The sequence below is a fragment of the Mirounga leonina genome, unplaced genomic scaffold (assembly GCF_011800145.1).
Source record: "Mirounga leonina isolate KUSES-001 unplaced genomic scaffold, KU_Mleo_1.0 Mir_176, whole genome shotgun sequence".
In the NCBI taxonomy this organism is placed as follows: domain Eukaryota; kingdom Metazoa; phylum Chordata; class Mammalia; order Carnivora; family Phocidae; genus Mirounga; species Mirounga leonina.
Window position 1 is genome coordinate 21,778,769 of NW_023270454.1, and position 26,459 is coordinate 21,805,227.

General features: G+C 44.2%; 1 protein-coding gene across 1 annotated transcript; it reads right to left on the reverse strand.

The window, feature by feature from the left end:
• Positions 1 to 3,177: 3,177 nt before the first annotated feature.
• LOC118022415 (putative tripartite motif-containing protein 75) lies at positions 3,178 to 4,755 on the reverse strand. Its single transcript, XM_035023188.1, has one exon. The coding sequence runs from the start codon at positions 4,585 to 4,587 to the stop codon at positions 3,178 to 3,180; it is 1,410 nt and encodes a 469-aa protein (XP_034879079.1). The 5' UTR covers positions 4,588 to 4,755.
• Positions 4,756 to 26,459: the final 21,704 nt, after the last annotated feature.

Consider the following 26,459-nt stretch of genomic DNA (forward strand, 5'->3'; position numbering starts at 1 on the left):
ACCTTTTTGGGGTTTTTTTGTTTAAGATTTATTTGACAGAAAGAGAGATAGCGAGAGCAGGAACACAAGCAGGGGGAGTGGGAGAAGCAGGCTTCCTGCAGAACAGGGAGCCCGATGTGGGGCTCGATCTCAGGATATTGAGATGATGACCTGAGCTGAAGGCAGGCGCTTAAGGCCTGAGCCACCCAGGCGCCCCATCCTCTTTACCTTTTTAACTCAAGGAACTACCTGTCTAGGTCCAAGACCAAATATTCCTCTTGTGGTCTATTATTCCATTCTTTCCTTCTAAAACTTTTTGTCATTTTCAATCTATATCCTTTCTCCAATTTTTTTTTTTTTTAAAGATTTTATTTATTTATCTGACAGAGACACAGGGAGAGAGGGAATACAAGCAGGGGGAGTGGGAGAGAGAGAAGCAGGCTTCCTGCCGAGCAGGGTGCCCAATGCGGGGCTCCATCCCAGGACCTGGGATCATGACCTGAGCCAAAGGCAGATGCTTAATGACTGAGCCACCCAGGCGCCCCCTTTCTCCAAGTTTTCTTACCTACTCCCAGTGCTTGTTTCTAAGCATTTACTGCGAACTCCTAAATTTAGATCTCCAGCTTACACCACTAATCTGAATGTCAGTGATACAGTCAGTGAGATTGAAATCTGACTGCATTCAGTTACCTGCTTCAAGCCCCTCAGTGGCTTCCCGTTGTGCTTAAATCCTAATATATTTGCAAGACTCCTTTCGGTCTGCTTTCTTCCAATCTTTGTCCCTAATATTGGCCTTATTACAAATTAGTTCACACAAAAAGGTCTTTATACTGATTTATGTATGCGAAGAAGTCACTGGTTTTACACAAAAATGTTGGCACTGTTAACGTGTGTGCGCTTGTTATCGTTAAGGGAGTAGGGGAGAAGATTACACCAATAATTTCTATATGCCAATTATTTATTGGGGTAACCATGTTGTACTACCAGGGAATTTGCCAAAAATAGTTGTCCAGGGGTGCCTGGGTCACTCAGTTGGTTAGGTCCTACTCTTGATTTTGGCTCAGGTCATGATCAGAGTTGTGAGGATCAAGCCCCACGCTGGGTGTGGAGCCTGCTTAAGATTCTCTCCCCCACTCTTTAAAAAAAAAAGTCCAATTGAAAACAAAAGGAAAGCAAAATGTAATCCTGAGAAGTTCATAATTTATATATATAAAATTAGGCAACAGACAATAGAAGAGGCAAAGCATCTTTTCTTTGCAGTAAAAAAACAACATACATATAAAGCCAACAAGGAGCCGACTTTAACTGCTCAAAGGACATCTCATCTTAAATAAAAAGGGCAGGGGTACCTGGGTGGCTCAGTGGTTAAGCGTCTGCCTTCGGCTCAGATCATGATCCCAGGGGATCGAGCCCCGAAGCAGGCTCCCTGCTCATCGGGAAGCCTGCTTCTCCCTCTCCTGCTTCTGCTCCCACTCCCGCTCCTGCTCCCCCTGCTTGTGTTCCCTCTCTTCGCTGTTGTCTGTCAAATAAATAAAATCTTAAAAAAAAAAAAAGGTCATCTGATCTGCACTCATCTCTAAGGAAATGGGCAGTTAATAGTTGTAGTTCAGTTAACAGCTCATTTCTCAAAACTTGGAACTAGCCAAAATCAACAGTATAAAACTATTTTAGACAAAATGGAGAGGTTAGGTTAAGTATGTTCATTCACCTGCAAATGCACCCTTTCAAACTTCAAGTAGACAGCAGAAACCTTACCGCAGAGCAAAGATAAAGGGAAAAACCTTTGCTTGTTCTTTTTATTTAAATTAAGTTACAGAAAAGAGTACATAAAGTGAATGTCCTTACACCATCACCTAGATTCCACGGTTATCAGCATTTTGTCACACTTGGCTTCATTTATTGCCCTCTGTGTCCTCCTCCTTTTTTGCTGGAAATCATAAAAGCAAAATTGCACCAATTGTATTTCACCAGGAATCTCTAAGAACATTTCCTGAATCATAATTTTAGCCCACCTTTAACATGCCACCATATTCCCATTTCCCCAAGTCACAAATGTCTTTCTCAGTTGTTCAAATCAAGCTCCAATGACCCACACATTCATTGATTATTATGTTTTCTTCAAAAATATAAAAGATTTTTGGTAGAAGAGAAAAACAAGAGGAAATGATGGAAATAAGAGGCTAAGGTATAAAGTTCTACTCAAAATAGGGAGAGATATGAAAGTGAACTTTGGAGCATATACACATACATGTAAAATTTCATCTTCATGCAAAATTATGTATTATCTACATCTTGCAACTAGTTTAAGTCCATCATAGAAAATGAGCAGAACCTTCTGGTGAAGTTAATACAGTGTTCCAGAGTTTAAATACGCGTGGGCATCTTTAACAGCTAGCCTTCCACTCAGTTTTGGCTTTGAAAATTCGGTAACTCCTGGGACACTGTTAGGGCTCAGTAAAAGTTACTTACACTTGTAAGAAAATGCTGATAAAAATAGATATGCCATCGTGCCTGAATAACCTTTACTACCTGGTGATTCATCTCTTAGTCTCTGGCACGGTACCTAACTGTAATGTCTTATTAGTAACTTTTCAATTCTCTACAATGCCTAAGTCACCATGCTGTAAAATACAATGCTAAGAACAAAGAATTTAGAATGAAATGAGAACTATGTAAAGGGTTTCTAAGAAACAGATGTGGTGAGTGCCACGAGCAGCTGGCCCCTTGGGGGAAGGGGAAAAGCTGTTAAACCCTGGTCTGTTGAAGGCTCTCTCTGATGCCCACCGCAACCCCTTCAATTGTGCCCTTCGGGAAAAACAAGGTTACAATTGGCTCCTGTCTAGTACACAATGTGTACATGGCAGGAAGAGCATAATGTTTTAATAGCACAACTTCCACAGAGCTGAGGGCAAGTTGACCAGTTCTGTTTCGGTTAATCCCTGGCAAACTCCGCCTGCACTTTCTGCCAAATTTAATCACCCTCACATCCAGCAAACCCCTGGACATTCCTGGAGAGAGGCATCACTAGCACTGTTCTCGAGTTGTTTAAACAAAATAAAACTTTCTTCTTGGATGAAACTGAGAAAGAAAAAACTGGGGGCAGTGGAAGGATTAGCTTTACTGGCTTATTAATACAATAGCCTATCCACCTTCCATTCTTTAAAACGAAGGAACAAACTAAGATGATCCAGGGAGTTTTCATTCATAATCTGTTCCCGTACAGATCCGGAGAGGTTTTGAATCAGGTCCTACATAGAAGTAAGGCCTAAGAGGTCTAGTAAAAGTGTCAGTGAAAGTATAGATGTGAGATTTTTCGGTCCTGTTATAAAATGAGATCTCACCCAGCTCATAGTCCAAGAAAATCCCAATGCCTCTGGGGTTCGCGTCTAACCGCAGGAGGGTTGGTATAGCTCCCACCGCCTCATAGCCACCTTCCTGCCGCTGAATCATCCAGCACCCCTGCCAGGCCAAGGGAGATCTCCTGGCCTTTGTGGGAAGAGAGTCTTTGCAAATCCCCACAGCCCATTCAGACTTGTCTCCCACTTCTACCTCCCAGTAATGCCTGCCAGAATAAAAATATGGAAAACCCAGGACGATTGTATTGGCTGTAAATCTTTTTGGAAAATGAGGAACATTTTGTTTTCTCTTCGTAAATGTCACACGTTTCTTATCCTCCGAGACAATCAAGTTAGGGTGTGCCGTCTCATGGTCTAGGATAATGTCTACTCTAAATTTGTTTATAATTTTCTGCAAAGCAGAATACTGGGGAGGAAAGCTGCAGCCTTCTCTTCTTAACTGGATTGAGAAAATTGATGGACTGATCTCATCCTCAGACCTCCTGTAGAAATTTTTAATTTGTGACAGCAATTCCAATTCAGACAGCACACTGTTCTCTGCTACTTTACTCAGTAGACCTTTGAGTGTGGAGATGTAGTTTGAAAATGCGGTTATGTTTGCACTGAGCTTCTGCTGCATGTCCTTCTCTTCATCAGCTAACCTCGAAAGAACTGCTGCTTGATCACGTTCTAAAAATTGCTTCAGGCACTCAAATTCAGAGAGCAATTCCTGCCTTTGGTTTTCCACCTTCTCTTTCAGCTCTAAGGGTTTTTTGCTTTGAATGTGTATTAATTTCTGAATGTCTGCCACCTGCTTCTTCAGGGGCCTGATGTAACGGCTGAGCCTCTGCCTGTGATGAGAGGCGGCCTCCTCCAGGGGCCTCACCTGGTGGCCCTGGTGGCCAGGGGGCTGCGTGCACTTGGGACACAACACCTCAAGGTCCTCCTCGCAGAAGAGGGTCAGGACCTGGTTGTGCTTCTCACAGCAGTGCCTCTCTTCCGGCCTCCTCTTCTTGCTCCTGGTGACGTGGAGGAGCTTGGCAATGTCAATCATCCTTCCCAGCTGGGTGTTGCTCCTCAAGTGCCTCTCTCGGCACGTGTGACGGCACACGGGGCACGGGAGCCTGTCCTTGCGATCAGCCCAGGACTGCTGGATGCAGCAGCGACAGAAGTTGTGCCCACATTCGGTGGTGACGGGGTCTCTGAGGTAATCCAGACAGATGGGACAGTTGGCTTCTGCCTGGAGTCCTGCCAGGGCTGCCGGGACTGCCATGGGGCTGTAAATGAAGGACTGCACTGACGTGGGTTTTCTTCAGGAGCGTGGGCTCCACAGTGAGAAGTGGATACACCCTAAAATCTCAGGCCTCACTTTGCTTGCAGCTCAAGTCCTGTGAAGCTTCAGGCCTTTGAATTCCAGCTGCCAAGAGGAGCCCTTCCTAGAGCCTGCAGCCAGTCACAACTCGGCAGGAAAACTACTCTCCAGCCTCTGGAAACAGAAAAGAAAGCCAAGCTAAGCAGCTCTCCCAGGAGAACAATTGTTTCCTCACATCATTAATTACTGGAGGAGAGACGATATTACTTCCAAAAACTCTGGGGTTTCAGGTGGTCTTACCCACTATCACATTCTAGCCCGATTATCCTTTTCTAACCCCAATCTTTTATTCCCATGCCTTTATTATTATGCTCCATCTATTCCTACCCGTTCGGGGTACCACAATCTCCGCATCCCATCTACCTCCCATTCACCCCAACTTGGGCTGTGGAAAGTGCATGAGCTCTAGGACAGATAGAAGTAAAACACCCAAATTAAGACACAGCCTTGGTCACCTATCCATTAACGTGGGATTCATTTTACATCTTGAAGGGGTTTAGAACATGCCACCCAAAAATATGCCATTGGTATGTGAATTATTTTGAGATGAAGGCAATTCCCAAGACTCAGAATCAGGAAAGGCCCTTTACCTCCATCTTAACTGACTTCAAAAAATAATTTCCCGGGCGCCTGGGTGGCTCAGTTGGTTAAGCGACTGCCTTCGGCTCAGGTCATGATCCTGGAGTCCCTGGATCGAGTCCCACATCGGGATCGAGTCCCACATCGGGCTCCCTGCTCAGCAGGGAGTCTGCTTCGCCCTCTGACTCTCCTCCCTCTCATGCTCTCTCTCATTCTCTCTCTCGCAAATAAGTAAAACCTTAAAAAAAAAATAAAAAAAAATAATTTCCCCATTTGTGGGGGAAATCTACAATTATAAAGGAAATTTATAAGGGGGCCTGTAGCAAGGAGAGAGCTATTACCAGAGAGAACTTTTTCACCTAAAAGATATTTACCTGCGTAACATGACAACCTTTGTATCACAGATTTTTTTCCACTCACCTTCCCAGGAATTGCCTCCCCAACACCAGAAGTCCCAGGCCCCTAGCTCTTTCCTGAGTTCTGGATGGTATGTAAGTCTCAATCGTCTGGTGGTCTTTTCAGTCTATCTTTGTGACATTCCTGTGCACAAATATGTAATTATTTTTTTTTTTACCTGTTAATCTATTCTATCTCAATTCTTAGATTAGCCACAGAACCTAAAAGGACAGAAGGGAAAATTTTTCCTCCCCTACAATCCCAAACTCTTATAATCAGGTAAATAAGGACTATAATAGCACTATAAATTTTTGTCTTATGAGAATACAGAACTTAAGGAAACCTCAATTTTGAAGCTTGAAATAGTTTTTCTGATGGCTCAGAATTCACATATACCAATTTGGTTTGCTTTTTTTCATCCTTGGTCCTAAGGTATAGGGGAGGAAATATTAATTTTCCCTCTATCCTCCTAGGTTCTTGGCCGAGACTCCGCTCTAATCAAAAGACACACTAACACAGGAAAACATTAAGTTTTCTAGTATGTATACATCCTGTACACAACGGAGTTAGGAAAACTGAGTAACTCCTCAAAATGGCCCAAGCCACCACCTTAAATACAACCCTCAGCTAGACAAAAGATGTTGGGGGGGGCAGTTTAGGAGGTTATCAGGCAAAACAGTAAACAAGGGCAAGGTTGTTAGGCTGATTTGAGTCCCTGCACTCTTTGGATAAGGGTTTCAAGATTTAGTCCTGCCCCTCTTCCTGATACCGAGCAAGAAACCCCTACAAATGGATATTTCTCTGATGAATGTAAATTTCCCTCACAAAAGGGCAACATCTATTCTATTTTCCCAGGCATTTGCTGCCTTTCAAAAGTAATTAGCTTGAAATAATCATTATGCTGTGAAAGAGCCTATTTTGGGATGGCAAACCCAAACCAAGTAAGATAATTAAAACTATCCTTTATAGGTTATAAAAAGCTTCATGCCAGGTGAAGTTCTGCCAAATACATTTTGCACCAAATTTATCAAAAACTTGTTTTACAGCTGTTTGAGTTTCAGAATTGTAGGCTCTTCAGGATGACCATGTGACCAGGTGCCTGCCATTCCTGCTTACACCAAGTGCAGGATTTAGAAAATGCTCAGTTTCCCCAAATCCTTCACAGGGTCCACAAGACCCCTCATGGTCGGACCCTTTACCTGCCACCCTCCCCCTCCCCAAGCTAGCTTCAGTCCCAGTTCTTCCTTCACTTTCTCCAAGTTGACCAACCTCTGGCCCCACGACATTGGCATACTGCTGACCTGAGGTCCAGCAAAGGTCTGGCCCATGCATTAGTCTCCTTCCTTAGTTCCTCTTCTTCCCTCAGATCTCACACATCCCATCTGTCCTCAATATCCTAGTTCAAGGTTCAGTATCAGACACTTCCCCTTTGGAAACCTTAATCAGCGTTGTGGTTTTCCTTGAGGTCAAGCTGTCTTCCACACTAACCACCAAGAGAGTAAGACTGTATCCTTATTTCTCCTAAATGACCCTTAAGCATCCAGCTCAGGAACTCATTAAATACTTGTTGAATTAGATTCCTGGTGCTCCCTTTACAAGCTCTGTGACTTTGGGTAAACTACCTAACCTCTCTTGAGACTTAGTCTGCCCTCCGTAAGAAAGCACACTGGTTAAATTAAGGAAGACCAAGGCCATGCAGGGCTTGAGAGTCAGGGGTACGGGGGTACATGGCTCTTGGCTCTCCACTCTTCCACCACAAACCACTTCTCACCGAGACGTCCTGTATCGAGATTTTACTTTGAACGTCACACCCCTCTCCGGGCTTTGTCACACACAGATATTAATTCCCCTTTAGGACAGGGTGGGACCTGGCTACTGTGCATTCCGCAAACATTTCAGGTGATTCTTTTTTTTAAGATTTTATTTATTTGTCAGAGAGAGTACAAGCAGGGAGAGCGGCAGGCAGGGCAGTAGAGGGAGAAGCAGGCTCCCGGGCGATCAAGGAGCCCGATGCGTGGCTCCATCCCAGGACCCCCGGATCATGACCTGAGCCGAAGGCAGTCGTTTAACCGACTGAGCCACCCAGGTGCCCCCATTAGTTGCTTTTGATCATACTTTAATCTCCAGTCTTTAAAATATTCCCAACATTTTATCAAACTTTTTTTTTTTTAAGATTTTATTTATTTATTTTTTGAGAGAGAATGAGAGACAGAGAGCAGGAGAGGGGGGAGGGTCAGAGGGAGAAGCAGACTCCCCGCCGAGCAGGGAGCCCAATGCGGGACTCGATCCCGGGACTCCAGGATCATGACCTGAGCCGAAGGCAGTCGCTTAACCAACTGAGCCACCCAGGCGCCCCCATTTCGGGTGATTCTGAACAAGGTTGTTTGAGAGACGGGGAACCGTAACACAAGGGTTGTGTTTTGAAATAAGCCAAACCCAAGTCTGTCATTCCCGACGAGGCGCGCTCTCTCGCAGGCACTGAGTACTTAACTCAGGGGGCCACGGATCTTCCCGCTCCAGCCTTCTTCCCCCACATTCTCCCATCTCCGGGCTTACCTGGCCGCCACTAACGTTCCTTCTTCTGCGCAGCAAGCCACACACCGGGGGGACATCCGAATATATGTGGAAAGGAGCAGCTGAGAGGACTCCACCCCTCAACCACGGTTCCTCCCATAAGTGGGAGGGGCATAGACAAAGGAAGGATGGAAGGATGGATGGTTGGGGGGGCGGTGGGGGAGGTTCCTGTAATTATAATGAGCACTTAAGTGTCCTTGGCCTACGAACTTTAGAGTCTTCCTCATAATAACCACGTAGGTCGGTTTCACTTTATTTTATGTACGTATGTATGTATGTATTTATTATGTATTTAGAAGGGGGAGGGGCAGAGGGCGAGAGAATCTCTACTCATGTAGACTCCCTGCTCCTGCTGAGGCCAGAGCCCCATAGGGCTCCGTCCCAGGACCCTGAGATCATGACCTGAGCCCAAGATTCCGAGGCTTAACTGACTGAACCACCCAGGCTCCCCATTCATTCATTTTTATTTTATTTTTATTTTTTATTTATTTATTTTTAAAGATTTTATTTTACTTATTTATTTGACAGAGAGAGAATGAGAGAGAGAGCACATGAGAGGGGGGAGGGTCAGAGGGAGAAGCAGACCCCCAGCCGAGCAGGGAGCCCGATGCGGGACTCGATCCCGGGACTCCAGGATCATGACCTGAGCCGAAGGCAGTCGCTTAACCAACTGAGCCACCCAGGCGCCCTTTATTTTATTTTTTAAAAGATTTTTTTATTTATGTATTTGAGAGAGAGCCCGCTAGAGAGAACACGGGGGGGAGGGGGGAAAGAGGGAGAAGCAGACTCCCCGCTGAGCTGGGAGCCCCACGTGGGGCTTGATCCCAGATGAGGTGATATCATGTCTTCAAATGATATATTATTTAAAAATTATCTAAGTGAAGAAGGGAGAGGCAGGACCACAGTCGGCAGATAAAACAAGACTGGCCATATGTGGATGACTATTGAGAATGAGTGATTTATGGGGGTTTATTATCCTATTCTCTTTACTTATGTATATATTTAAAATTTCTTATAATTAGGGGCACCTGGGTGGCTCAGTTGGTTAAGCGACTGCCTTCAGCTCAGGTCATGATTCTGGAGTCCCAGGATGCCTGATCAGTGGGGAGTCTGCTTCTCCCTCTGACCCTCCCCCCTTTCATGTGCTCTCTCTCTCGCTCTTATTCTCTCTCAAATAAATAATAAAATCTTTAAAAAATTTTTATTATAATTAAAAAATAATGGGGGGGGGTGCCTGGGTGGCTCAGTCATTAAGCGTCTGCCTTCGGCTCAGGTCATGATCCCAGGGTCCTAGAATCAGTCCTGCATCGGGCTCCCTGCTCAGCGGGAAGCCTGCTTCTCCCTCTCCCACTCCCCCCTGCTTGTGTTCCTGCTCTCGCTGTGTCTCTCTCTGTCAAATAGATAAATAAAATCTTAAAAAAAAAAAAAAAATAGGGTGCCTGGGTGGCTCAGTAGGTTGAGCGTCTGCCTTCGGCTCAGGTCGTGATCTCGTGGGTCCCAGGATCGTTGAGTCCCGCATCCGGCTCCCTGCTCTGTGGGGAGTCTGCTTCTCCTTCGGCATGCCGCTCCCCCTGCTTGTGCGTTCTCTCTCTCTGTCAAATAAATAAATAAAATTTTAAAAATAAATAAATAAATAAAAATAAATAAATAATGTGGAAAAGGGATGCCTGGGTGGCTCAGTCAATTAAGCATCTGCCTTTGGCTCAGGTCATGATCCCGGGGTCCTGGGATTGAGTCCCACGTCTGAGCAGGGAGCCTGCTTCTCCCTTGGCCATTCCCCCTGCTTGTGTGCTCCCTCTCTCTCTCTCTCGCTCTCCCTCAAATAAATAAATGAAAATCTTAAATAAAATTGAAAAAATGGGAAAAATAAGGATGTAAGGAGCTTCATAAATAAAAAGAAATTATTTGTAATATTAATATTATTGCTACAATAACATCATAGTTTAAAAATACCTAAACATAGACAGACACACAAAATGAAGTAATTCTATTATCCAGAAATAATCATATTCTGAAATATATATTTAAGACATTTTTTTCTGTATGGTGAGAATTACACAAACTATTTACATGGACACTCCCATTCCAATAACTGCACTCAGAGGCTTGACCAAACTTTAACTTGACTTCTAACAGCTTATGGCCCTGTACTAGGATTGACCCAGCCCCTCTTTTGAGTGCCTGTCCAAAAAAGCTCAAGGGTCAAAATCCTCCCCAACCCAAGGATTGTTTTAGAATATTTTGTTGTATTTTATTTGTATTGATATATAGATGCATTTTATAAATAGATCTTTCTACATTCTTCCTTCAGCTTCCTGACAAGGCAGGAAGGAGATGAGAGATTTACTCAGTGTCCCTGAATCCTTGTCAGTCAGGAAGGTTAAACTATTCACCCCAACCAGCTTACACAGCCTGAAGTAAGGAGTAAGAATGGACTCCAATCCCTGTAACGTCTATTTGAATCCAAACAGTTGCTTTTTCTACAACCCTGGTCAGCCCAAGTCCAGTGATTTCAGGTGCCCAGGGTGTGGGGAAGAAAGAGAGAATGGAGACCGGAGGGATATGTGGCCATAGTGTGGGAAGATCTTCCCTCTAAAAGGTCATTGTTTTCTTGAGTGCCTGGAGTTCTTTCTTGTGGCATTATTTCAGAGGTTCCTTTGCCCAACAATGACTGTACAAGATACTATGCTAAGGCTCTGGTCAAATCGACTCGGGTCAACTCAGTCTCTGCCTTCCCTGAGATTCTAGCCCACGAGGGAGTTTGTAATCAAGCCCGAGGATAGGCACGACCTAAGCCATTTCACTAGACATGCTGAATGTTAGATGCCAGAACAGGAGGCTAGCCAGTGGGTGACAGGCTCACCCCCGCTAGCACGCAGGGGCCACTGAGGGCCCCCCTGGGGAAGTGACTAAGGTCAAGTGAAGTCCAGTCTCTGAAGCGGCGATCTGGGCTAACGAGATAGGACAGTCACTTCCAGGCAAAGTGAGCGACGTAAGGGAGTTCTGATGCAGAAAGGGACACCGGCTGGCTGGAAGGGCAAGAATGCTAGTAGGTGTGCAGCACTGGTAAGAGGACCGGGCAAGGGGGACGTGGCTTTGGTGGGGCAGGAGGCCAGGTGAAGGTCTGATGTTCGGAGTCTGTTAGGCCAGGGAGGTCGGGCCAGACCAGGCAAGCCAGAAAAGGGGGTCCCCCGGTGTCCCCTAGAGGGTGGATCAGAATCCAAAGACAGAGTGCAGCAGACAGACCACAGGATGTGCTGACAAAATGGCTGTGGGGAATTAAAGAAGGAGACAAAGCAGAGATGCCACTGGGTTTTTGCACTAGCTCTGAAGAGACAGGAGCTGCCATTGACTAAGAGGGAGAAGACTGGGGCAGGGGAGGAGGGAGGAGGAACAGGATCCTGAGAAACGCAGAGCTGGGAAGGGCGGGGAGACCAGTTATCCTGCGGATGCCTGCCCCTAGTGCACGTGGTTCACAGCTGAGGAAGGACCGTCCAAACTGCCCATCCCCACCTCCACGTAGGTGTTTCCTGAGGAGCAGGCTGAGTCTCGGGGTGGTGGAGGAGCTTTCCCAAGGCACCAGATGATAAAGGGGAGCCAGGATTTACTTCTGGGCAAAGATTTACTGAGGGTCTATGGTGAGCCAGTAACTAAGCCAAGGGCCTGTGAATACAATGATTACATTTCTCTTCCAAACTTCTTTTGTTCTGTTTTGTTGTTTGTTTTTATAGTTAGACTTTACATTTTAGAGCAGCTTTAGGTTCACAGCAAATTGAGGAAGGTACAGAGATTTCCCATATACCCACTGCCCCCACATGTACACAGCCTCCCCTATTATCAACATCCCCCACCCCCGCGGTACATTTGTTATAACTAATAAACCTATGTTGACCTACCATAATCACCCAAGGTCCATAGTTTACATTAGAGTTCACTCTTTTTTTTTTTTTTTTAAAGATTTTATTTATTTATTTGAGACAGAGAGAATGAGAGAGAGAGAGCACATGAGAGGGGGGAGGGTCAGAGGGAGAAGGAGGCTCCCTGCCGAGCAGGGAGCCTGATGCGGGACTCGATCCAGGGACTCCAGGATCATGACCTGAGCCGAAAGCAGTCGCTTAACCAACTGAGCCACCCAGGCGCCCCTAGAGTTCACTCTTGACGTTGTTCATTCTCTGTATTTGGACAAATGTATAATGATATGTATCCATCCAGCATAATAGCATACAGAGCTTTTCACTGCCCAAAAAATCCTCTGTGCTCTCTTCTTCCCACCCTCATGCCAACCCCTGGCAATTGTTACTGTCTCCACAGTTTTGCCTTTTCCAGAGTGTTACATAGTTGGAATGATACAGTATGTAGCCTTTTCAGATTGGCTTCATTCACTTAGTGCTGTGCATTTAAGGTTCCTCCATGTCTCTGCATGTCCTTAATGAAGGAATAGTTGGAAGAAAGGCAGGCAGAGACAAGGGGCCCCCACCCTAATAGGAAACCACCCTTAAAAGGATTTTACACCACCCTGGAAGGAGCCCGCCACCCTTTCCCACGTGATAGATGACAAAAACCTGATTGGGTGACAGGCGCATGGGGGGTTAATCAGATTAAAACAGCCCACCAAGGGGCACCTGGGTGGGTCAGTCGTGAAGCGTCTGCCTTCGGTTCAGGTCATGATCCCAGGGATCTGGGATGGAGCCCCGCGTCGGGCTCCCTGCTCAGCGGGAAGCCTGCTTCTCCCTCTACCACTCCCCCTGCTTGTGTTCCTTCTCTGGCTGTCTCTATCAAACAAATAAATAAAATCTTTAAAAAAAAAAACAGCCTACCAAGCCTTTAAAACCCCTAGATCTAATCGCCAGTTGGCAACTCTTTCTAGTCCCCTCCCTCTTTGGGAGCTTTGTACTATCAATAAACTTTACTACGGCTCAATAAACTTTGCTTTGCTGCCCACCACTCTTCGTCTGGTCTACCTCTTCATTCTTCGAAGCCGTGTGACCAAGAACCTCAGGCACAGAAAAGAAATCCTGTGACAGCTTCGTAATTTATTTCCTTTTGACACTGCATAATATTCCATTTTCTGGATGTGTCACAGTTTATTTATCCACTCACCTACTTAAGAATATCTTAGTTGTTTGTTATTTGAGAGACAGAGTGCTTGTGTGTAGGGAGAGGGCCAGAGGGAGAGAATCTTCAAGCAACCTGCCCGCTGAGCATGGGGCTGGCCACGACTCTGGGCTTGATCCCAGATCCCACGACCTATGAGATCACGACCTGAGCCAAAACCAAGAGTTGGAAGCTTTTAACCAACTGAGCCACCCAGGCGCCCCCAATTACATTGTTTTTAAAAGAGTATTTCATTTTTTTTTTTTTTAGAGCAGGGTCTTTTTTTTTTTTTTTAGAGATTTTTTATTTATTTGAGAGAGAGAGCACATGAGAGGCGGGAGGGCCAGAGGGAGAAGCAGACTCCCCGAGGAGCAGGGAGCTCGATGCGGGACTCAATCCTGGGACTCCAGGATCATGACCTGAGCCGAAGGCAGTCGCTTAACCAACTGAGCCACCCAGGCGCCCAAAAGAGTATTTCATTTAAAATAAAGAGGTGCGTGACTGTTCCCACACAAACCCAAGTTCCTAATGGGTCCTCCCCACCCACATAATTGTCTTCCCTAACTCACCTTCCAGACTGAGGCTGAAAACATTTTTCATTTTCTTATTTGAAGTTACAAACATGAGCCTACTCCTATAACTACCCACTTTATTCCATCCCCTCTATCAATTCCCTAATTCTATGCTTTTCGAACTCAAATATGATACTATTAGTGTTCAATTTCAAGCATTGGAATAGCTTTTCATTAGTCTAATAAGGCTTAGAGGACACCAACATCTCTGCTAACTCCCATTTTTTGTTTCCACATATCTTTCTTACCACACAGCTTAGCTGAGATTTTAATTTATTTTTGTCAACGTTTGGTTATTGACAGGACACTGAAGTATATGGTTGATGATCTGAATTCTCCCTTGTTTTCCCTCTAAATTGTATTACCTATTCTTATTCTTATAGCTATGTCATAGTGTAGGCTGAATAAATATTAAGCTAAAAAATAATCCTGTGGTAGGTACCAAGAGCCAGGATTAGACTTTCTGTGACCTTAGTTGATACCTAACATATCTGAGCGAAATTTCACATCCGTAAAACGTGAATGGTAATTCCCTACCCGCAAAACCCTTGTGAGGTCCAGAGGATGAGTAAATCTGCCAGGAGGATACTGGCACTGTAGGGGGTAGATCTGCCCCTAACACCCCCAGCAATAACGCCATCGAGATCTCCTCGCCACTTCTCCAACAGGCCAGAGACAGAATCTTTCTTTTTTCTTTTTTTCTTTTTAAAGATTTTATTTATTTATTTTAGAGACCGAGCACAAGAGGGGGGAGCGGGAGCAGGAGAAGCAGACCCCCTGCTGAGCAGGGAGCCCGATGCGGGACTCGATCCCGGGACTCCAGGATCATGACCTGAGCCGAAGGCAGTCGCTTAACCAACTGAGCCACCCAGGCGCCCCCAGAATCTCTTTAAGTCCAGTTAACGCAGTCCTAACACCTCCATTAATGGGTCTGAGGGGGGTGCCCAGGAATCAGTATTTCTTAGATTTTATTTATTTGAAGAGAGAGACACAGCGAGAGGGAACACAAGCAGGGGGAGTGGCAGAGGGAGAAGCAGGCTTCCCGCCGAGCAGGAGCCCGACGCGGAGCTCGATCCCAGGACCCTGGGACCTTGACCTGAGCGGAAGGCAGACGCTTAACGACTGAGCCACCTAGGTGCCCTTTTTTTGCAGTTTTAAAGTCATATTTAGTGGTGGCTAATTTTTTTTTTTTAAGATTTTATTTATTTATTTGACAGAGAGAGAGATAGCGAGAGCAGGAACACAAGCAGGGGGAGTGGCAGAGGGAGAGGCAGACTTCCTGTGGAGCAGGGAGCCCGGGGCTCGATCCCAGGACCCTGGGATCACGACCTGAGCCGAAGGCAGGCGCTTAACGACTGAGCCACCCAGGCGCCCCAGGAATCAGTATTTCTTAAAAAGGCTTTCGCAGGGCCTCAGGAGACTCCAGCGTGGACAAGGGGAGACACTCAGGAAGCCTCTGCTCAGCCAAACCTCACGGAAGGCCCTGCTCGGCCCTTTCTCCGGCCCTCTCGGCTTGCCCGGAGCACGCCAGGCGCCCAGGACGCAGACCACGCAGGACGCGCGAACCAGCGCAGGGCAAGCCAGAGGCCCCGACACATCCCCGAGGCGCCGGCTCCCGTGGCTGCGGCGCCGGCGCCGATGTGTTCTGCGTGGTGATTGGCTGTTCCCCTGGAAGGGGCCTGGTAGTCGGCCTGCGCATGCTCAGTGACCCTGCGTGGAGGGAGAGAGCGGGAAGAGCTACTGAGGATGGGCCCGCCCTCAGCTCTCAGGGCGTTGTTGGCTTAGGTTGGGTATCTAAGGTCCAATGGCAGCCTTTTCAGAGTCTCAGTATTTGTACTCCTCTGAGCAAGTGGAGGGTCAGACTAAGCTACACTCCCTGGAGACTGGTTTTTTAAAAGCTTCACCACCACTTCTTCCTCTCCCAAAAGGTGAGGGAGTGGAGAGTTCTGCACTGTAGCAGCTTCCCCTAGGTGGGGATCACTGAATGGATTGAGTGGTAGGGGTTGTCAGGGGGTATGGTTAACCTTGAAATGAAAGGAACAATCCCTTCTTTCATCAGTTCACATCTCATTCGGTGTGCCCCACCGTGGTTTTGTTATTTTTTTTTCAACTGCCGGAAGACAGTCTTGTCACTCCATTTCTAGAAAATTACCCGTTTTGTGGTATTTGCTATGCCTATTTTATAAGGAAGGTATGAGGGGCGCCTGGGTGGCTCAGTTGGTTGAGCGACTGCCTTCGGCTCAGGTCATGATCCTGGAGTCCCGGGATCGAGTCCCGCATCGGGCTCCCTGCTCGGCAGGGAGTCTGCTTCTCCCTCTGGCCCTCCCCCCTCTCATGTGCTCTCTCTCATTCTCTCTGTCTCAAATAAAAAAATAAAATCTTTAAAAAAAAAATAAGGAAGGTATGAAAATCAATACAAATTCTTTTGCAATTCTAAAATAATTACTCAGACTTAAAAAAAAAAAAAAGAACCTACCATAAATATACATCTCATTCAGGCTTTTCATGGAAGAGGCTATAAAAGCTTTAAAAAATAGATGAAATGGATCTACATAGATGGATATGAAAAAATAACTCCAGATACATTCTAGTGAAAAAAACAACATGCAGAATGCTGCACAAACTTTATCCTGTTGATACAAAAACAAACTAAAGAGTGTTTCTTTGTATATTTATATACATATAAGACATCAGTGTAGGAATACTGAAGGAACTTAAATATAATGCTGGAGAAAGCCAAAGGGAGTAGTGTATTTCATGTCTCTTTTGATCTGGAAGAGTTTTGAGGCTCTCTATTTCATAGCATTGATATCTTTGAAGAGTACAGGGTAGCTATTTTGTAGATTGTCCTTCAGATAGGTTTATCTGATGTTCTCTCATGATTGGATTCAGGTCTGCCTGTTAGCAGGATTAGCAGAGAAGTGATGCTAAATATTTGGTGTATCATATCAAAAGGCACATGCTGGGGCACCTGGGTGGCTCAGTCGTCAAGCATCTGCCTTCGGCTCAGGTCATGATCTCGGGGTGCTGGGATCGAGCCCCGCATCAGGCTCCCTGCTCGGCTGGGGGCCTGCTTCTCCCTCTTCCACTCCCCCTGCTTGTGTTCCCTCTCTCGCTGTGTCTCTCTCTGTCAAATAAATAAATAAAATCTTAAAAAAAAAAAAAAAGGCACATGCTGTTGATTACCATCATTATAGGAAACAAAAACTGGGGTCATTTTGGCTAAGGTGATACTTGCCAGAGGATTTTCTACTCTAAAAATTGCTCTTATTCTTCTAAATTAATCTTGACAAAGTTTTCATTAAACATAGGGATAGACTAAAGACTTTCATTCATGTAAGAATTCCAAACATTTCTTTCCCACCCACGCTTTGTTCCTCTGGAAGCTGCTGAAAAATATAATCCACTAGGACAGGGGACTGACCTCCGAAGGAAAAGCACCTGGGAAGCTGGGAAAGGGAAAGCACTTCAAGGAAGACACCAAAGGAATCCTCAGGATGACATATGGGCAGCAGCCCACAGAGCAACTTCTCTGGGTCAGAACAGGTCAAAGTCTCCCCAAGGGGCTCTTGCAAGATCCAAGTGCTGGAAGGACAGGTGTATTTGAATGAATTAAGGGGGTGTTTAGACAATTTTGGATATAGTTTAGGAATAAAATAAACACAAGGAAGTGGAGAAAAAAGAAAATACACAAGACAGTGATTAACTATGGGAAAATACTATGTGCACAGAACAGAAAAGTCATCAGTATATCTTACATAGTTCAGATTGAACAGTCTTCAAATATGTTATGGACTGAATTATGTGTTCCTCCCCAATGCATATACTGAAGCTCTAACCACCAGTACCTTAGAATGTGACTGTGTATTAGAAAGAGGGCCTTGAAAGAGGTAATTCAGGTAAAATGGGGTGATATAAATTCAACCTTAATCAGGTATGACTTGTGTCCTTATAAGAGGAGGAGACACTAGGGATGACTGAACACATAGAAGAAAAGGCCAAATGTGGACATGATGAGAGTTCCCATCTATAAACAAGGAGAGAGTTCTCAGGAGAAACCAAATCTGTTGTATACCTTGATCTTGGAATTTTAGTCTTGAGAGAAGTGAGAAAATAAATTTGTTTTTAAGCCACCCATGCTGTGGTTTTTGTTATGTCAGCCCTGGCAAACTAATACAAAATACAAAAATAATATAAAGATAGAAAAATAATTTTTTAAGGAAATAACTAATACAGGAGGGTCAGAGACTTATATGGGATTGCCCTAAATACTCATTTTTTCAAGATAATGCATCAAACTCAATGCATAGGTATCACTATTAGTATATTTGGATTCTAAACAGGAAGGAAGAAAGGAAGAAAGGAAGGAAGGAAAAAGGAAGGGAAGAGAACAAAAGGAAGGAAGGAAAGAAAAAGACCAGAAGAGTGGTAAGTGGTTGCTTCTTAGAGACTAGCAATGATCACAGCAGTCATAGATAGGGCCTGTTGTTTATAGTAAGCCTAGTAGAAAATTAGAAGGTTTATCTTCATGTGTATCTTTACTAGAAATAAAGGTTAGGGGGCGCCTGGGTGGATCAGTCGGTTAAGCGTCTGCCTTCGGCTCGGGTCATGATCCCAGAGTGCTGGGGTCAAGCCCCGCATCGGGCTCCCTGCTCCACGGGAAGCCTGCTTCTCCCTCTCTCGCTCCCCCTACTTGTGTTCCCTGTCTCACTGTGTGTCTCTCTGTCAAATAAATAAATAAAATCTTTAAAAAAAAAAAAAAAGAAAGGTTAGACATAAAGGACAAATACTGTTTCTCTGTTTATTGTCACTGCTTAGGAGAAATCCAATGAGCCACAATTGCTGGATTGAGGGCACGAAATGCAGAGGGAAGGCTAGCCCTGAAGCCTAACTGTGGGGGATGTGGATGGAGGTTGGGGGTTTCAAATTACAACAACTCTATGGGAGAAGCAAGTTCTCGATCTTAACAAGAAGAAACCAGTTCTAAAAGCTATACCCATGTAATCACTCCAACACTTTATTTGCTGTTTCCACTCTATCTGCTTTGTGCAGAAACACGTTACTATCCAATGATTGGCTTCTCTTCCAAAGACCCCTTCCAGTCCAGCAAAGAAGCCATTCCCCATCTGGAGCTCTGCCACTCATGAGGGAAATTGCACTTCAGGAGAATCTCAGAGACCTAGAGCTGAAGACTGTGATAAGATGGAGATCACATTTGGCCATTCTCTCATTGAAAAGAGTGGATATGAGGGGCGCCTGGGGGGCTCAGTCATTAAGCGTCAGCCTTCGGCTCAGGTCATGATCCCAGGGTCCTAGGATCCAGCCCCACTTCGGGCTCCCTGCTCAGCGAGAAGCCTGCTTCTCCCTCTCCCTGCCGCTCTACCTACTTGTGCTCTCTCTCTCTCTGTCAAATAAATAAATAAAATCCTAAAAAAAAAAAAAAAAGAAAGAAAAGGGTAGATATGATAGCAGAGAGGGAGAGGACTGTGGGCAGAGGCTTGAGGACCTAGAGGTGGCTTGAAATGTCATTTCCTGATCATCTCTGAAGAGAAAAAAAAAATCACAAAGGAAATGATCAAAAGTCTTATCTCAGGGAGGGCGCCTGGCTGGCTCAGTCTCTAGAGTATGCATCTCTTGATCTCAGGGTTGTAAGTTTGAGCCCCATGTTGGGTGTAAAGTTAACTAAAAAAAAAAGAAAAGAAAAAATTAAAAAAAAAAAGTCTTATCTCAGAAGTTAAACCCCCTACAACAAATTCACAAGAAAAAGAAAAATCTAAGGAATGATATTTCCCACAAACATGACAAAAATGTTAATATTTTCCAGTTCTAAAGGGTGCATACAAATTGAGCCCTTTCTCAAAAAAGAGGTGGAGGACCAACAACCATGAATCAACAATTCCTAAAAGAGAAATAAAACTGAAAAAATGTGAAATATTTGCCAACAAATTGAAAATATTCTATTATTTTTGTAGTTTATGATTTTATTAGTATTTTTAATTTTATTCAACTCACATAGTTGCATAAGCCTGTAATCCTACAGCCACCACCGAGATTAAAAAATAGATTATTACCAGCACCCCTGGAAGGTTTCTCACGTTCCTTCCAATCACTGGTCTGTCCCACCTCACCAAATACAAGCATTATGCTGATATCTAATACCATGAAGTAGTTTTTCCTGTATACACAGTCTGTATTATTTTATGCCTGGCTTTATTTCATACCTTACATCTGTGAGATTCATCCAAGTTGCTGGATAAAGGGTATTATTGTCTTGGAGTATCTGGGTGGCTCAGTTAAGGGTATAGCTCTTGATTTCGGCTCAGGTCATGATCTAAGGGTCGTGAGATCAAGCCCCGTGTTGGGCTCCCCACTGAGCGGGGAGTCTGCTCAAGATTCTCTTTCTCCCTCTGCCCTTTTGCCCCTCCTCCTGCTTGCTCCTGAGTGTGTGCTCTCTCTCTCTCTCTCAAATAAATAAGTAAATCTTAAAAAAAAAAAAAGAAAAAAGTATTGTCTTGAGGCGTGTGGGTGGCTCAGTCAGTTAAGCATCTGGCCTTTAGCTCAGGCCATGATCCCAGGATCCTGGGATCGAGCCCTGCTTTGGGTTCCCTGCTCAGCGGGGAGCCTGCTTCTCCCTCTCCCCGCTCCCCCCCACCGGAAGACCCCCCCGCCTGCTGCTCATGCTCTTTCTCACTATCTCTCTCTCAAATAAATAAAATCTTGAAAAAAAAAAAGTATTGTCTTATCATTACTGATGAATGTTTCATTATGTGAATATACCACAATTTATTTATGGCATCTAAACACAACATTAGGGTTATTTCCAGTTTTTACCTGTTGTGAAACATGTTGCCATGTCCTTCCTTTCTTTCTTTCTTTTTTTTTTAAGATTTTATTTATTTAAGAGAGAGAGTGAGAGAGATTGAGCAAGAGAGCCCAAGCAGGGGGAGTTGCAGAGGGAGAGGGACAAGCCGACTCCCTGCTGAGGACATATTCTGTAGATAGGCAAAATTGACCTTCATCAGAACTGGTGCCCAATTACCGATATACCTACTTAAATTTGACATTGATAAATATACACAAATGCATCTTTGAGAAAGAGAAAAAAAGGTTGGTAAGAAAGAAATAATTCTGTAGTCTAAGAGTTTTTCAAATTTCTACTTAATCATTAGAACATCTTTATATGTTAAGCATTATTTTTTTTTAATTTAATTTATTTTTGAGAGAAAGAGAATGACAGAGAGAGAATGAGAGGGATGAGGGTCAGAGAGAGAAGCAGACTCCCTGCTGAGCAGGGAGCCCGATGCGGGACTCGATCCCGGGACTCCAGGATCATGACCTGAGCCTAAGGCAGTCGCTTAACCAACTGAGCCACCTGGGCACCCCTATGTTAAGCATTATTAACATTCTTTTATATTAGAGGTCAATTTCTGATTTTTTTTTAATACAATATTTTTCTTGGTTTTGGATCTAACACTGCAGGCGTATCTTTTTTTTTTTTTTAAGATTTTATTTTTTATTTATTTGACAAAGAGAGACACAGCGAAAGAGGGAACACAAGCAGGGGGAGTGGGAGAGGGAGAAGCAGGCCTACCGCCAAGCAGGGAGCCTGACGTGGGGCTCGATCCCAGGACCCTGGGATCATGACCTGAGCCGAAGGCAGATGCTTAAGAACTGAGCCACCCAGGTGCCCCTAATTTCTGATTTTTAAGTGACAACATTAAAAAAATCCACCAGAATCCCTGGAGACAGTTTCGATGACTGGATTTTAAATTATTTTATAATATTTGTATGCCATTTTATGAATCCCTCATAAACAATGTAAACAAATAAGAGAACATGAACTCCTGATTCACTGTTAGAACACTTGTTGTGTGACAATGACCTTGGCACACAGGGGTTGCTCAACACACCACTGTTCTTGCCATGCCTTTTCTCTCCAGCACCCAAATCCCTTCACACATTTAATTTCCCAGCTGACCTGAAGCCAACTGAAGACAGTTGGTCTGGCCATAAATCTCTCCCTTTTTGTTTAGATCTCATTTTAGATAGGGGGTATTCTTTTTCATTGTTAGAATGAAGGAAGTGAATGTCAGAGTGTTTGAAGCAGTTCAAGCACTCATAGAACATATTATCATGCACACACAGCCATTGGCGGACCATCAGATATCTGGGTACATTAACAGTGAGGGTACCGCGTAGAGAAAGAAAAGTTTTGTGGGGGCGCCTAGCTGGCTCAGTCGGTGGAACATGTGACTCTTGATCTCGGTGCTGTGAGTTCAAGCCCCACGCTGGGTATAAAGATTACTTAAAAAATAAAAATAAATAAAAATAAATAAAAATAAAAGTGTTTTAAAAATGAAAAAGAAGAAGAAGAAGAAAAGAGCTTTGTGAAGCTTTTAATTATTGAGTTCCCTGGATTCCAGTCTGAAGAAAATGTAAGCACTGGAAAAGGAAGGAGGATACCAAAGATGCCCCAAAGGAAAATGGACTAAGAAAAGCTACATGTGTGTCTCCAATGGTGAATACGAATGCCTCAGAAAGAACTCTAGATTCCTGCCTGTGTGAATGTTGTGGAGGATGGGTGGCAGAGGATGCAAGCAAAGATCAGAGGATTCCTATTCCAAACCTAAGGGATTGGTCTCCTTAGCATTTCTGCTGGCATTTTCCCTAAGGGTGTGATGAAACTTGGATGTTGGAAGGCCAGAAGGAGGCGACTGTGGTAGTGCAGATGAAAGATGCTGTAGCCCTGAGCTGGACTGCCATCAATGGGTTACAAAGTGGATACATTCAAGCTGGTAATTGATTGCCTATGGAGAGTGAAAGAATGCAAGGAGGCTCCAGTTTCATGATTTAGACATTTGGGTGATCTGAGCTGCCATCCTGAGGTAGGGAACCACTACAGAAGAGTAGGTTTAGGGAGAAATTGAAGTTAAATATTGGTCACATTGGGCTATTACATTGGATTTCATTGAGAAATCCAAGCAGAGAAGTTCAGTATGCAGTTGGAAATCCTGACATTTATGGGACAGGTCTTAGCTAGAGGTAGTGAGTAGAAATCTCGATAGAAAGTAAAGCCATTAGAATAGATGAAATCCCAAAAAGATTTTGACAAAGGAAGAGAGAAAGGCACATGGCCCTTTTAAATATTCTGACACTACTCAATTTTCAAAGTATCTTGCTTTGTTTATCCCTTAACCAGAAAAATAAACCAATGCTTTATATGTGAATCTATTCCTGTTGTTTTCCAAAACAGGATAAAAATATCCACACATGCACAGACACTATTTCTGGTTCACTCTTAAGGGGAATAAAAATCAAGAAACTACATAACTTGGTGGAAAAAGACCTAAGCTCTTTAACCAGATTGCTGGGGATGGATCTACCACTTACAAGATGACTGAGTTCAGGGCTGGGTGTAAGATGGCTATAATATTAATGCAGTGACAATTAAGTGATTTAATATGAGCCAGGTACTTAAAACATTGCCTGGCACATGCAAAGAACAAATGACATATTAGCTATTACTAAACTGAGTTGTAAATTCTTTCATCTATGATATGGTAGAGAAACTAGATGCAATGGTTTTATCTTGAAATGCAGAAATCTGAATATATTACTAATGACACTGTCTTCAAAAAAATTATTATTCCCATATATATTTTCCGGACCAAGAGACTTAAAGAGTCCTTTTTTTTTTTTTTTTTTTGGTCTCTTTTCTCAATAAGAAACCATTTGTCATTACCTCTTCTACTGCATTTCTTTTTTTTTTTTTTTAAAGATTTTATTTATTTGCGAGAGAGAGAATGAGAGACAGAGAGCATGAGAGGGAGGAGGGTCAGAGGGAGAAGCAGACTCCCTGCCGAGCAGGGAGCCCAATGTGGGACTCGATCCCGGGACTCCAGGATCATGACCTGAGCCGAAGGCAGTTGCTTAACCAACTGAGCCACCCAGGCGCCCCTGCATGTCCCTCTTGAGGTTCCTGTCGGGACGGTGGTGGAGGCCCACGGGACAGGGGAGGATGTCCTGTGGGTCTTCCCGGCACTGGTGGATGCAGGAGCCACAGCTGTGCCCACAGTCCGTGGTCACTGGGTCTCTCAGGGAATCCAGGCAGACGGGGCAGTGGGCCTCGGCTTGGAGCTCAGCCGGGGAGGTTGCAAAGGGCATTGTGTACTCAAGGTTTCTGGGTAAGGAGACTCCTTTCAGAAAGGCCTGGATCTCTGGGAGCTAGGAAAAGTAAGCAGCTGACGACTCTTCAGCCTTCTCTCTGTTCCTTCCAAATCTGCCAGTACAGGTAGGTTTCCTGGATCTCCAGGAAACTGTGGCCACTCGAGCCGTTCTCTGCACCTTTCCCTTCAGCTCTGCGGCAGCTACCAGGAGTTATGGCCCCCAGTCAGCCCCTGGTCTCAGGCATTTGCTAACCTTTCCTCAAAGGCTGGAAATGGAAGCTTCCTTTGTAATCCTCTTCTTAGGAAAGAGCCACAACTCCAGGCAGCAACAGAAATCAATGATGTAGAGGCACAATTAGCAAAATCTAGGTATGAGCAACTCTCTGAGACAATTCACCAGGTTCCTTCAAGAAAATAACAAGGAGGAAAAAAAGAATATATGTTAAAGAGATAAAGAGCATATATGTCATTGACAACATTTTACCAGGTTTATTTACTGTATTCAAATACTTAAAAAAAAAAAGATAATTGTAGTTATTTAGGGTAGTGGATATTTGATGATTTTTAAAAAAGGGTAATAACATGAATTTGTTAATGAAGAGACTCTATACTTGGAAGACACATAGTGTAATATTTACATATAAACCCAATGATATCCAGGATTTGCTTCACAATAATGAGGGGTAGGAAGAGTGGGGGCATAATTTAGTGGATGTGTACATGAGATGTTGGCCGAATTGTGCCCCCCCAAATTCATGTTTAAGCCCTAACTCTCAGTACCTCAGACTGTGACCCTATTTTTTAAAAAATTACGTTATCCTTATTTTTAAGTTTATTTATTTTTAACTAATCTCTACACCCAATGTGGGGCTCGAACTAATGACCAGCCAGGCAACCCTGTGACCCTCTTTTGTGGTAAGGTCTATAAAGTGATGATTAAGTTAACATGAGTCTGTTCAGGTGAGGCCTAAGGCAATATGACTGGTGTCCTTGTAAGAGAAGGAGAGAGAGGTATGAGCAGGCATACAGGAAAGGCCATGTGAGGACACAGAGGTAGGAAGCCATTTGTAAACCTAGGAGGACTCAGGAGACCCCAAACCTGCTGACACCTTGATCTTCAACTTCTGGCCCCAGAATTGTGACAAAACACATTTTTGTTGTTTAAGTCAGCTGGTGTGTGGTATTTGGTTATGACAGCCCCAGGAAACGAATACATTGGGTTTATTATACCATTTTTCTATTTTATAAGCTTAGCATGTTCTATATAAAAACATTTTATAAAAGGCTAACCCTTGTTTTCAGGGTGGTACTGCCCCCTGCCAGCCAAGCCAGCTTCTGTCTTCCTTCTTTGAGCCACAACCCTTATTCTCCCTCTGTCTCAAAGTTTCAGATCCCTTCAGTCCCTTAAGAGATTAAAGCAGACTTAAAAGACATGTCAACATTTTACAGTTTATTGACATGATTTGTCTGCAATTTAAAATACAGGATGGAAATATAATTAAATTTGGCAAGGCAAATTCTTTTCTAATTTAAAGAAAAGAACCCTACTGCTAATTATTTTAAGTGGCAATAATGGTATTAGACATCTTCATTAAAAAAAAACCTTCTAGGGGCGCCTGGGTGGCTCAGTCATTAAGCGTCTGCCTTTGGCTCGGGTCGTGCTCTCTGGGTCCCGGGATCAAGTCCCACATCGGGCTCCCTGCTCAGCGGGAAGCCTGCTTCTCCCTCTTCCACTCCCCCTGCTTGTGTTCCCTCTCTTGCTGTGTCTCTCTCTGTCAAATAAATAAATAAATAAATAAATAAATAAATAAATAAATAAACAAAACCTTCTAGGGATGACTGGTTGGCTCAGTCAGTAGAGCAATGCGACTCGGGGTCATGAGTTCAAGTCCCACATTCGGCATGGAGACTATTTAAAAAACAATAAATTTTAAAAAATTAAATGTATCTTCTAGGTAGACATAAAAATGGCCAACAGACACATGAAAAAAAAATGCTCCACATCACTCAGCATCAGGGAAATACAAATCAAAACCACAAAATGAGATACCACCTCACACCAGTCAGAATGGCAAAAATTAACAAGTCAGGAAATGACAGATGTTGGCAGGGATGCGGAGATAGGGGAACCCGCCTACACTGTTGGTGGGAATGCAAGCTGGTGCAGCCACTCTGGAAAACAGTATGGAGGTCCCTCAAAAAGTTGAAAATAGAGCTACCCTATTGTGATGGTGTAGGCTTGTAAGCCCCTTGCAGGCCCAGATCATTTGAGGACTGCACTGAGGTTAAGGACGGCCAGGCAGGCCTGGGCCAGGAGGAGAAAATGTTCTCTTCCCCTTATCTCATGTTGCAAGGCCTAAATGCCTGGATCAGCAGGAAGTGGCTCTTGCCT

Bases quoted from the DNA above. Each gene is read 5' to 3' on its own strand.
- LOC118022415 (XM_035023188.1), bottom strand. From the start codon at position 4,587: ATGGCAGTCCCGGCAGCCCTGGCAGGACTCCAGGCAGAAGCCAACTGT.